The sequence below is a fragment of the Panulirus ornatus genome, chromosome 5 (assembly GCF_036320965.1).
Source record: "Panulirus ornatus isolate Po-2019 chromosome 5, ASM3632096v1, whole genome shotgun sequence".
Classification (NCBI taxonomy): Eukaryota; Metazoa; Arthropoda; class Malacostraca; order Decapoda; family Palinuridae; genus Panulirus; species Panulirus ornatus.
Window position 1 is genome coordinate 28,466,848 of NC_092228.1, and position 13,826 is coordinate 28,480,673.

General features: G+C 39.9%; 1 protein-coding gene across 14 annotated transcripts in view; it reads left to right on the forward strand.

The window, feature by feature from the left end:
* Nucleotides 1–13,826, forward strand: part of LOC139748644 (uncharacterized) — a 321,771-nt gene that overhangs the window by 37,520 nt on the left and 270,425 nt on the right. For 3 of the 14 annotated variants that reach the window (XM_071661880.1, XM_071661881.1, XM_071661878.1), the window contains exon 1: nt 4,507–5,190. The exons of 10 other annotated variants lie outside the window; for them this stretch is intronic. Coding sequence is in view for 1 of the 4 variants with exons in the window: in XM_071661878.1 (XP_071517979.1) it covers nt 5,182–5,190 (9 nt within the window). In the remaining 3 variants the exon portion in view is untranslated. Of the gene's footprint in view, nt 1–4,506; nt 5,191–13,826 lie in introns of those variants that run through there. One more of the 14 variants, XM_071661879.1, reaches the window with a different exon arrangement.

Here is a 13,826-nt window from a genome sequence, read left to right on the forward strand (position 1 = left end):
ACATACTACCTATCTCTCCTTTCTTCTCATTTGGTTACATCCACACACATTCATACACCCCAGTCTGAGCCTTCAAGGAGGATGTGTACTCCCCACTTGAATCTTTCTTTTGTTTTGTCTTTTATGAAGGTTATATAAAAAAAGAAAAGCAGAATGTTCAGCATGATAGATATGTAACTGAATTGAAGTGCAGGAAAGAATAGTAGAGAAAGAGTTCTTAGTATTGTTCCTGTCTGTGGTATGTGCCTATGACCCATGTTGGTTAAGGGAGAAAGATTACTGGACTCCCTTTTAATCTGGTTGTCATATGAAGCAACTGATAGGAGCATGATTGGGGTGCTGGAAATCATTCCTTCCTTATGTTATCACGTTCAGAACAAGAATGGAAGAAACCTTCATTTCTTTGTAACATCGCCTTACTGAGGTGAGACAGGCAGTTAGTTATAGCAGAAAGAACATTCTGAAGTTTTAGAAAGTCTTTCAGGTGTGTAGGTCATCCTGAGGATGAGATGGCAAAAGTGAAAGAAACCTCAAAGATGGAAGAACTAGATGACAGCACTGCCAAGGTCAGAGAGCTTTGAACTTCAGTGTTGCATAATGGAAAAGTCTTTGGATCAGGTAAAGGCATTTCAACTGCACCATTTTTGTAACATGGCAGAGGATGTATAGAGCACAATTCATATCATAGAGAAATGGGTTTAGAAGGTAAAATTTGCTGTGGAAATTTTATTAGCTATTCAAGATTAGCTTCTATTACATCCATGATGGTTCTCAAACTGGAGCTGTCAATAGCAGTATAGTATTGGAAGTTAAAGTATCCAGTATGCTATGCCAAGGACTGTAGTTAGGGCCACAAGAATCAGTATTTTGGGCTGACGGCATGATAATACTGCAGTACATCAGAACCAGACTAAAAAGTTTCCGGAACTTGTAGCTAGAAGAGCTGTAATTATTCATGACTGTTTACCATGGCTCTGTAGATTTATTAATGTGAAAACCAATCTAGCAGATAAGATGTCGAGGGTTAAATTATGACAAAATGATTTCTAATAAGGAATAGAAGTGGGCCTGAAATTTTTCTTAATCAATGGAAAGAATTGGTTTGTCTGCTGGTGAAAGGTCAGAGTTGGAAAATGAGGGTTGTTAAATGAGGATCTCGGCGACATGCTTTGGTGTCAGATGATCTAAATGGCTGACTGTATGAATTGGTTGTTTGAGAGGTACACATGCTGGTTTGGTCTTAGGGAAGTCTTGATATTAATATTTACGTTGTAGTTGTCTCATCAGCAGTTTACATAATGTGAAAGCACAAATGAAATCTAAGAGTCAGAATTTTTTCTTTACCAAGTGCCTCTAAAATATTTGTCTGACAAGATAAAACTGAACTTTTAGCATCTCACCTAAAAGAAAAATATCTGCTCAAGAAGGATGCTTGTATAACTTATTTTCACATTAATGAATTGAAGAACATTTTTTGAGATATGTGAACACCTTTTGAGATATGTTAATGAAAACTTCAGCTCTCTAGGTGTTACTCTTATGGGAAAAGTCTAGGAGAGACAGATAAGAACTTTATCTATGGTATCAAGATCTGCATCTTGTTACAGAGTCTTGTGAAGATACGTCATATCTCTTTGTCTCAGATAATCCAAATGATTTCGAGGCATTTGCTCTGAATTACTTTTTGTTGCAGTTCCAAGGACTTTTAGGACTGCATGTGGGGTATTCTGGAGATAATGTGTATGGAAGACATTGGAAACATGTTCAATATGTGATGGACTAGCTTCGGAAATTGATTGAGATCATTTCGCTCTCTTGTTTTTGTGTCAGAAACAGTTTGAGCTCAGATGGAACATTCAGATAAGGGATTTGCTATTATGGATGAAAATACATTATGAAGAGTTGTCTCCTTAGGTGTGCCAATATATCATTCCCTGAGAAAGTTGGCCTGGAAAGGTTAGTTGAAATAATTACTGGGTTGGGTTTTGTTTTTAGACCTGTACATAAGTTTTGTTGTTTTAGAAATCTGATTAATTGAAGATGGAAGGTTTCAGTGACTAGTCTTTAAGCTTAAATAAACCTTCTGGCCGTGCAATTTGCTTTGCTTCATTAACCTCTGAGCATGTCAGAGTATATCATTGTGTTACCCCAGGACCTCTTCTTCAGGGGTCCCTGCAGCTTTAAAGCTGATTTAAAGTCTATAGCAGGGAAAGGATGGACTCTTTAATGTATTATGATAAAACAATCTTCATTGAAGGTGACTTTTCCATCACAGCATAACTGCAAGCAAACAGAGTCCATTATTACTTAGAAAGTATGTATGATTGTACATGCAATTTATGTTTCCTTTAAGCTATACCAAAACACAGTTAAGATATGACTTCCTGTATGGCAACCAAGACCATACAAAATTAGAATAAGATTTTCCAGAATTCTCTACACTCTCAGACCTTTCAGATCATCATCCATTGGTGTAAAGTTATGTCTCCTAAGTTTCATAAGGCAGTCTATATTATCCCTGTTATTGGCACAGTTTGCCTGCCACCGTACATTGTCCATGGCTGTTACACTTAACTGTGCCACCCAGTTGCAGGACAGAGTGCTACTGGGGGTCAGTTATTGTAAAGGTGTCATTACCACTTCCCTATTCCTTAGTATCATTGGTGCTTCTTAGGGATCTGTCTCATCTACTGCGTTATTTATGTTTGTCAGTTACGCCTTTTCTTTAGTAGGTAACCAGTTGCCCTCATATGTTGTTAAGACTGTATTTCTCCACTTCTGTCAAATCTGCTCCATCTTCTCCTGCTTGATCTACCTTTTGTCTCATCACAAATGCCTCAATAAATCCAGGTTTCAACTGGATTTCTCAGCATAGGTGTTTGAACCAAGTTATGGATAATGCCTCTAATGCCAAATTTTCTTCTAAGTACCATTTTAAAGCCCCTCACAAGTTTCTCATATTCTTTCGTGGTTCCATAATTCTGCCATTCAACACAGAAAACACTCTCAGTATCACATAACATCAAATTTCTCTCAGAAATCCAATAATATACAAATATCTGGATTTCCTTCTCGAAATTGGGAGCACAGGTCAGATGCTGAGAATTTTGCTTTGTACATTTGCTTTGATAATAGAAAGAATTATTTCATTCTTGTGTGGGTCTCTTCCCTCACACATAGGAAAGTTCTATCTTTCTATACATGCTAAAGTCCATAGCGGTCTAACTCATCAACTTTCCCATTTTGAATTTGAGTTATAAGCTGGACCACACAATTACTTTATGGACACTGGTAACTTAAGGATAAGCCATTTATTCATCTGTCTCTTTCCCTGTAACTTTAAACTGTGCTTTGACATGTCTTTCCTCACAGCCATGACCTAACCCATTATAAGGCCATTGTGTTTGCACGCTGTCATGTGATTTTTTTTTTTACAATCAAAACTCTGACCCTGGAGAGGACTTTGGTTTGTGAGGAACAGAAAAAAAAATTGAACGTTCTGTTCTTGTTCTTAGTGTTACAGTTATGTAAAATCTATGTCCTATAATGGGTGATGTACATAGGTAATAAGTGCCAGTTTCTTATCAATATATTCTTGTTATAGTTCATACAACAGCAATATGATGACATGAAGCAGTTTTGTTTGCTTACAGAAACATTTTTATGTAAAGTGTTTGTAGTTAGGATGTTTGTAGTGTATAGATAGATTTAATAATATTAGTATCTGAACCTTAATTGTGTCAGGAAGTGGTGGAAGAAAATCAAAATGTAGTCATTATGCCATTGGTTTCCTGCGCCTCCAAAGGCCTTTCCTCATTCACTACTACTGTTTCTGAGGTCTTTTAGACCTGCTCTATATTGTATTCTGGAAATGGAGAATATATCTGCTAAAATGAATGACTTCCAAATGGTTGGAAAAATGGGTTTCTGTTGTATGGGTAATACATAGGACATGTAAGGGTCTAGCTCTCCAGTCATTATTCTGGCCACATATGTCATCTTAGAAACAACAATTAGGTATTTGATTATTCTTATAAGTTATGAGACATATTGGAAATTCCTTTTAATAAAGTGCGAAAAAAGAAAAAAAAAACAATCGTTAAACATTCGTCTATAGTCAAAAAAATTTACTTGAAAAATGATTTAGTTCTAAAAAAAAATAAATTCTGAGATTTGTGGGGAAAAAAAGAAAAAAAAAGTGTCAAGGTTAAAAGTGATTTAGGGTTGGAAGTTTGTAAGGTTTGTTGACATGAGCCAGACTAATATAGAAAAAAATGTCTTTATAACGACCAATATCACTATTTCTACTTTTAATCACGTACGGTTAAATAAAAAAATTGAATATTTCCCCAATATCTTGATTTTTCATGAAAGTTTTAATAATTAAATGTGAGATATGTAAGATGAGTTTGAGTAGCCCGCCAGACTTGAGCAAGATGTATGCCCTTCCTGCCATGAGACGCCGTAATGAATATCGATTAATTTTTAGATCATTTAAATAGAGCGAACGCTAAGACCTCTACCCCATCCTGATCCGGAGATAACCTAGATACGGGCAATAATAATTTGTGTCTTGTTGAGAGTATATGGGTGGGAGGTGAGTGTGGCCGAGGTTGGCTTAGCTCGTCATGGTGGTCAGTGTGGACCAATGGGAGGCTGGGGCGGCCGTGACAAGTTGTTGTCTCAGATGTTGTGCCACTAACACTCGCCTTCACACCTTCCGCACACAAAATGAATGCTCTGAGAACTGGGTGATCCCGTGGAAGTGTTCGCATTTGGTTCAGGTGTGACGTTGCGTGATGGTGCACCTCACTGGATGAGACGTCAGTGATGAGACTGACCCCAGAGCAGCAGTGCCAAGTGGAACGTTTGCTTTCCAGAATCTCTCGGGCCCAAGTTCCAGATTAGATCGGGCCCACGGTCAAGACTCGGGTCGTTGTGTAGTCAGACGATGTGATACGGGTCCAGTGTGGTTAGGTCAGTGTGTGTAGCGAGGTGACCTGCCCTAGTGAGGGTAAGACTCGGGTCTGGTCAGGCGGGAGAGCAGTGTGTGTGTGTGTGTGTGTGCAGGGCAAACGTTGCTCAAGGTTCATGTAGTTACTACCTGCGCCTCACCACTCCTCAACCCCTGGAGCTACGTGGGCCTGACGACTCCTAACCCCTGCAGCTGACCACCAGTGGATGTGTCAGGTGAGTGTCAGGCCACACCACTGCCCCCGCCTCCCCCCCCTAGTGTAGTGATGATGACTTGATCCCTGTGGCTGACCACCAGTGGATGTGTCAGGCCACACTACTGCCCCCCCCCCCCCTAGTGTAAGGATGGGTACCTGACCTCTGTTGCTGAGCTTCAGTGGATGTGTCGGGTGAGTGGAAGGCTTGTCGTGCCTCAGGACTGTTATCCTCGGTGTAGTGAAGAGGTGCCCAGTGGAGTGATCCAGGGATCTGTAACGTGTCTTGGTCTGTGTGATTTACTTACCTGAAGGTATGAACTCTCTCTTGGATATGTTCGCAGAGGACTCAAAAGTCACGAGGGAAGTAAAAAGCGAGGAGGAAAGCTTCAGCTAACATGGCATCTTAAACAGGTTCTAAAGTTGGTCGGATACAGCAACCAGACAGGCTGTCGGGGCTAAGAGGGCTGCAGCTTCCAATAGCTTGGTCGACCTGTGACCCAGTCTAGCAGCCAGGGCGGAGCCTGAACCGTGGGAGTAAAGACCCCAAAAGACTCCACTTGGAGGTATCACCGAGGTATAAAATTCAGCTCAAGCAAAAGTTAAGAAATGTGGATGGGACGAAGTGAAAGAAGGCCACAGTACGATTATAATCAAGATTAAAACAAACTACAGGATTGTGAGTGTGAGAAGGATGAAAGGAGTCGACTTCGTCCCTAACCTGTTGCCGAGTCCACTATTATAATTTTAAAAGACAAAATGTCTTTGGTGAATATCAGAATAGCTTTTGAGTATACGGATAAGGAAATACTTAGTGAGCTGTTCTTACTTTGCATAGATCTTAAGATTATGCTTCTCAGTTTTGTTCATTTCGCCTTAAGAAGCACACCGAGGAGTACCGAAGTAGGGCAACTAAGTTGGTACCAGAAGCAAGAGAGCTAAGTTACAGACGTACAGATTTTTTGAATGTGGAAGATAGAAGGATAAGGGATGGCATAATTACAAGCTTTTAAGATAAATGTACGACTTGGACAGTGAACATTTCTTTGAGAGATGTAGAGATAGAGTAGCTAGAGGACATACCATGAAATTAAGCAAGAAACAGTGGAAAAAAAAGTGTAGAAGACGTTCTAACTATTCGAATAATGGATGAATGGAGTAGAATGATTAGGGACATGGTTAATGAAGATATTTAAAAAGTTGTCTGATATTAGAGAATGTTCAATAGATGAGGCCCCACGAGTGTGAAATTCTACCCCAAACATTGAAGATAGGTAATTGTCAGTGAATGAAAGGCTTGTTATGCCCCAATACTGTCCTCACTCGAGTAGTGATAGGGTAATGAGTGCCAAAGCTGAGCACCAGTGAATGTGTCAGGTGAATGAAAGGATTGTCATGTGTCACTACTAATGTGGAGCTGACTTGGAACATCAGTGGATGTGTCAGGTAAATGGAATGCTCATTATACCTGAATACTGCCTTCTTTAGTGTAATATTGTAGGCCTAACCCCTATTAGTTGAGCCCCAGTGGAAATTTTGGGTGAGCGAAATGTTTTTATGCCTCAAAAATCTTCTCTGCAGTGTACTGATGGGAACCTGACCCCTGAAGCTGAGGACCAGTGAACGAGTCAAGCGAATGAAAGGTTTATCATGCCCCATTACTGCTCTCTCTAGTGTGGCGACTCATGTAACTGAGAACCATCGGATGTATCGGATGAGTGGATAGTTTGCCATGCCCTAGGACAACCCTCTTTAGTGATGCTTGTTGTTGCCCCTTTTTTTGTGGTAATGTGACTATTTGGTTAATGCAATTGGGATTTTCTTCCATAAATGCTTAAGTTTTTTGCTAAATTAAGAAGGTTTAGTAATGGAGGAATGTCCCATTTGCTCCGTCCATACTTCTTTCGAGCGATATTTTGCAAAACAGATGGAAGTGTATTCACTGGATTCTTGTACAGTGGAAACATTGTTGTTGAAGATACTAGCATAAGAGATCTAGGCAAGGAAATACTTGTTCATGAATCAGAAGTGGTTACATTCATTTCAGAGGAAGTAAACTCACAACATTTCATTTAAGATTGATTTTCTTTTTACTAGAGACAGCCATTTTTTTATTCTTTTTTCATATTTGTTGTTTTTCCACATCAGCAAGATAGCATCAGGAGCAGAGAAGCTGCATTTGGTCGTATCTATTCTGTAGCTGTCTCGTGTAATGCACTGAAACCCAGCACTCTATCCACAACCAGACTTCATAAATCTTTCTGTAGTTTTCCCTGGTTGCTTCATATTCCCCGGGTCAGTCTCTTGACAGCACATTGTCCCCGCATATGCCATTACTCCAGTTCACTCAAGCCCTATCATAACTTTCACCCTCCAGCATGTTCATGTCCCAACCTCTCAAAATCTTTTTTACTCTTTCCATCTCCAATTTGGTCTCTCCTTTCTTTTCCCCTTCATAAATCTATTCAACCATTCCTCATTCGTATTCTTTGTATATCATAACCATTTCAGCATGTCCTCTTCGGCTCTCACAACCACTCTGTTTATTATTACACTTCTCTCTAAACCTTATAACCTTATATTACTTATTCCATCAAACTGTTTTATACCACATTGTTCTTTAACATTTCATATCCAACACATCCACCCTTCTCCAAATTTGAACTCTCACCTGTGTCCCCTTTGCCTTTATACTTACAATGGCTCTCTACATATGTTATTTTGCCAATCCTTATGCACCAAACCATGATCTATTGAGAATTGTAAGTAGCCAGTCGACAACACAATGATCCTCTTTCTTAAGATTCAGCCATAGTGCCATCTATTCCAGCTATCTTGCCTCATTTAACATTACACATGGCTTTCACTACTTCTCGCTTCACCAAACCACTTTTCATGACTTTTTCTCTTCATATGCGTCCTTGACCCGAATATCCTACATTTGCCACTCTTGCCATGAAAATATAGCCACCATGATGATATAGCCAACTGATGATATAGTCACGAGGGTAATATGATCACAGTAGAGAAACTGACAGTATTGTCAGTTGTGTTGGGCATAGTTGCTGCATCTCCTCGTTGCCTCATCACCTCCTGTTAATACTCCCCTATTTGCTGCCTTTACCTATGATACCAATTTTTTTCTTGTTAATCTCTCACTATTAACCTTGTTCCATTGTTTTTTTTTGCGTATCACACTATTAACCTCCATCCATTTGTTTTCTTGTTTATCTCACACTATTAACCTCCATCCAAAACACCCTGTTCTCAGAAGTTTATTTATACTTGTTCACCCCAATAGTCATGTATGATGAAAACATTGTAGATGGATTTGTAATTCTTTTAAGTCAGGCCCGCCACTCTGTTTCATTATGGGATTGGCTAAAACTGGTAACATATTCTTTACACCATAGAAATGATTTGCTTACTTGTGTCATTTGTCTCATTTTTGGCTAGATGTTTATTTTACAAAAATAGAATAAGTATTAGAGGTTTCGGCTGATAAGATTAGGGAAATTATGAGGGTAAATAACAAAACAGAAGTTGAAACACATGTAGATATCAATAGGCTGTGCTTTTATAAATCAGCAACCCATGAAAACCCCCCAAAAATTTTTCATAGCAGCTGAGATTTATCTTAATTTTCAGTGTTATAGGAAGTATCGGACCAATTGGCATAAAATATAAACACTTGACAGCTGACAGTGCCACTGCCTAGTTTCCCTTGAAGTGGTCCTCGATAGCTGAACACATGATGTTGATGTTTCTGATATCAATCTTGGCTGCCCGCTTGTGGGTAGGGAGCTAGAGAATGGCTTTGAATAAAAAAGGCTGTATGTTCTGTTCCTGGTACTACCTGGCTCACATGGGAATAATCAAACAAATTGAAAAAAAATCCACTTTTTTCCTGATCTTTGTAACTCTTCTCCCTCATATTTGGAAAAAAAATTCATTCCTTGGATATCTGGACCAGTTTGATTGGTTGGAAATGTATTAGGTGGCACCACAGATATATATCGTAGGAATGAGTTTCCTGTAGCTAAACGTGGCATGTAAATCAGTTCCAAACTCTGCCAAATAAACAGCTATACTGAAAGAGAAAAATGACCTTTGGTGAAACTATATGATGTCGGTGGACAAAAAGGAGAGCTTTCTTGTAAAGCAGTTTCTCACTACATAGTTGTCCTTCCTTTCTCTCTTCTTGATTAGATCATAGCCTTAAAACTGTAGGAGCCTCAGAGAAGGGGTCATGGGATTTTCAATAAATGGGACAAGTAAGGAACATTGTCAAAGGAATTTTAGATAGGAACCGTTGGAAAGAATCTGTTCAAGACGATTTGGAACATAAAGTGGTATAATGAAAATAGATAGAGGTGTAGGATATTATACACGTGGAAAGAATATGCCGAAGGATATTATTGTAGCTAGAGTAATGCTACATTGGAAAAGTGCTGGGATCTGAATGAACAAGTTTTGAGGAGGGTGATAAAAGATGTAAGAGGTGTTGTGCGAAGGAAAAAGATATAGTATATTTGGTCATTATCTACAGGAATGTAATGTACTGTCTCGGTTTAGAATAATGGGACATACTATGGTAAGCAAAGCCACTTAGGTATCTGTAAATTGATATAGGTGTTGTATATATGTAATTACCAATTTGTACTATAGGGGAGGGAGTTTTACCCTAGTGGGACCCCATCTCTTGAACATTCTCTCCTGTCGTACAACTTGACTTTTTGTATTGTCACAATATTTTTAGTTGCTTGATGACATTGATAACATTTTAGAGAGGCTGGAATACCGAAAAATACTGATGTAGTATAAACAAACTCTATAAAAAGCCTTTGATAAGTGTGCAATATGGGAAGGTGGATACTGAGCTTCTTGACTGACAGATCACAACACAAAGGTATAAAACTTCTGCCTTTATTGTTTCTCATTTTCATATCTGACATTGATGGAAATACAAGCCATGATTCCTTATCATCCTCTGTTGATGACATTAGAATAGGTATGAAAATTGCCTCTTAAAAAGATGGTGAGAAATTACATGTATAAATAAGCCAAGTCTTCAGGTAGATCTCTGAAAGTATCTTGGTTTTGAATGATGAAGAGTTCCAGCTACATTATACAAAGCATACAGAAAACCATCATACCTCCAAAGAACAAAGTGGAAGACCTTGGAACGCTTTTAATGGTCTTACTAGCATTGAGCACAGCTGAGCAACAGCTACTTCTTCCAAAAAGAGGGCATTGGATTTTACAGACCTTCAAGGCAGAGCAGGAAAAGTCAGTGATTATACTTCAAAGCACCAGTAAAACAGTGCTGCAGCTGTGTGTGAGCTTCCTTTCAGGACAGGCAAAATTGCAAGATAAGAAGTTTGCAGAGATCGTTAACAGTCTTCATAGATTCTGTCAAAGGCTTGAACTAATGGGAATACAGAGTGCAGATTGTAGAGTTTTATACTTTACTTTTTGAAAATGCTGGAAGCCAGAATTCCCAGTTTACACAATTAAAAAAAAAGTTCCTTATTGGCTCAACAGGTTTGGAAGACTCATCAAAATTTCTGCAAAAACCAAACAGTAAGAGACAACCCTTCAAGTATCTGGGGCACAAGACTCTCACCCTTTTGCCATGAATTTTGACTAAATTTGCGATATACATAATACACAGCATTCCTTCTCACTGCGAAATATGAGTTTAGTCCACACGTCAAAACAACTTGTCTCTTTCAATCATTTTGCAGGCCCCCCATCCAGAAAATGGTGCCAGGGTCTTGTAAGGTGCTGCTTTCATATGATGGCTGATTGAAGCCTTATGTAAAAACAATAACTCATTCATCTGACAACCGCCACCCATATAGTGTTCCCCCTGTGACTTCTATGTTTTGCTTGTTTTCAGCAGTAGTTAGGTATTTTATTGACATTGTATTGTCAACCTGTGTTGGGTTATGTTTTGTACTAAAATGTGTTTTGATGGCATAGCGAGACTGGGCTGCTTAGCATCACCCTAAGATCTTGTGCTTTAATTTCTGTTCATACCTTCAAGTTGTTAGAAGCAGTGAAAAGTTTTTATCAAGGATGTAAGGCATGTGTACGTGTAGGAAGAGAGGAAAGTGATTGGTTCTCAGTGAATGTAGGTTTGCAGCAGGGGTGTGTGATGTCTCCATGGTTGTATAATTTGTTTATGGATGGGGTTGTTAGGGAGGTGAATGCAAGAGTTTTGGAAAGGGGCAAGTATGCAGTCTGTTGTGGATGAAAGAGCTTGGGAAGTGAGTCAGTTGTTGTTCACTGATGATACAGTGCTGGTTGCTGATTCATATGAGAAACTGCAGAAGGTGGTGACTGAGTTTGGTAAAGTGTGTGAAAGAAGAAAGCTGCAAGTAAATGTGAATAAGAGTAAGGTTATTAGGTACAGTAGGGTTGAGGGACAAGTCAGTTGGGAGGTAAGTTTGAATGGAGAAAAACTGGAGGAAGTGAAGTGTTTTAGATATCCGGGGATGGATTTGGCAGCAGATGGAACCATGGAAGCGGAAGTGAATCATAGGCTGGGGGAGGGGGCGAAAGTTCTGGGAGTGTTGAAGAATGTTTGGAAGTTGAGAACATTATCTCGGAAAGCAAAAATGGGTATGTTTGAAGGAATAGTAGTTCCAACAGTGTTATATGGTTGTGAGGCTTGGGCTATGGATAGAGTTGTGCGGAGGAGGGTGGATGTGCTGGAAATGAGATGTTTGAGGACAATACGTGGTGCGAGGTGGTTTGATCGAGTAAGTAATATTAGGGTAAGAGAGAAGTGTGGTAATAAAAAGAGTATGGTTGAGAGAGCGGAAGAGGGTGTTTTGAAATGGTTTGGTCACATGGAGAGAATGAGTGAGGAAAGATTGACCAAGAGGATATATGTGTCAGAGGTGGAGGGAACGAGGAGAAGTGGGAGACCAAATTGGAGGTGGAAAGATGGAGTGAAAAAGATTTTGAGTGATCGGGGCCTGAACATGCAGGAGGGAGAAAGACATGCAAGGAATAGAGTGAATTGGAGCGATGTGGTATACCGGGGTCGACGTGCTGTCAATGGATTGAACCAGGGCATGTGAAGCGTCTGGGGTAAACCATGAAAATTTCTGTGGGGCCTGGATGTGAAAGGGAGCTGTGGTTTCGGTGCATTATTACATGACAGCTAGAGACTGAGTGTGAACGAATGTGGCCTTTGTTGTCTTTTCCTGGCGCTACCTCCCGCACATGAGGGGGGAGGGGGTTGCTATTTCATGTGTGGTGGGTTGGCGATGGGAATGAATAAAGGCAGACTATGAATTATGTACATGTGTATATATGTATATGTCTGTGTGTATATATATATGTTGAGATGTATAGGTATGTACATTTGCATGTATGGACATGTATGTATATACATGTGTATGTGGGTGGGTTGGGTCATTCATTCATCTGTTTCCTTGCGCTACCTCACTAACGTGGGAGACAGTGACAAAAGCAAAATAAATGAATTAAATATAAGTGCAAAGTGAGAGGGTTAGGGAAAATGATTTGGTAAACAGAGAAGAGGTAGTAAAAGCTTTGCGAAAGATGAAAGCCGGCAAGGCAGCAGGTTTGGATGGTATTGCAGTGGAATTTATTAAAAAAGGGGGTGACTGTATTGTTGACTGGTTGGTAAGGTTATTTAATGTATGTATGACTCATGGTGAGGTGCCTGAGGATTGGCGGAATGCGTGCATAGTGCCATTGTACAAAGACAAAGGGGATAAGAGTGAGTGCTCAAATTACAGAGGTATTAGTTTGTTGAGTATTCCTGGTAAATTATATGGGAGGGTATTGATTGAGAGGGTTAAGGCATGTACAGAGCATCAGATTGGGGAAGAGCAGTGTGGTTTCAGAAGTGGTAGAGGATGTGTGGATCAGGTGTTTGCTTTGAAGAATTTTTTTTTTTTTTTATACCTCGTTGCTGTCTCCCGCGTTTGCGAGGTAGCGCAAGGAAACAGACGAAAGAAATGGCCCAACCCCCCCATACACATGTACATACACACGTCCACACACGCAAATATACATACCTACACAGCTTTCCATGGTTTACCCCGGACGCTTCACATGCCTTGATTCAATCCACTGACAGCACGTCAACCCCTGTATACCACATCGCTCCAATTCACTCTATTCCTTGCCCTCCTTTCACCCTCCTGCATGTTCAGGCCCCGATCACACAAAATCCTTTTCACTCCATCTTTCCACCTCCAATTTGGTCTCCCTCTTCTCCTTGTTCCCTCCACCTCCGACACATATATCCTCTTGGTCAATCTTTCCTCACTCATTCTCTCCATGTGCCCAAACCATTTCAAAACACCCTCTTCTGCTCTCTCAACCACGCTCTTTTTATTTCCACACATCTCTCTTACCCTTACGTTTGAAGAATGTATGTGAGAAATACTTAGAAAAGCAAATGGATATGTATGTAGCATTTATGGATCTGGAGAAGGCATATGATAGAGTTGATAGAGATGCTCTGTGGAAGGTATTAAGAATATATGGTGTGGGAGGCAAGTTGTTAGAAGCAGTGAAAAGTTTTTATTGAGGATGTAAGGCATGTGTACGTGTAGGAAGAGAGGAAAGTGATTGGTTTTCAGTGAATGTAGGTTTGCGGCAGGGGTGTGT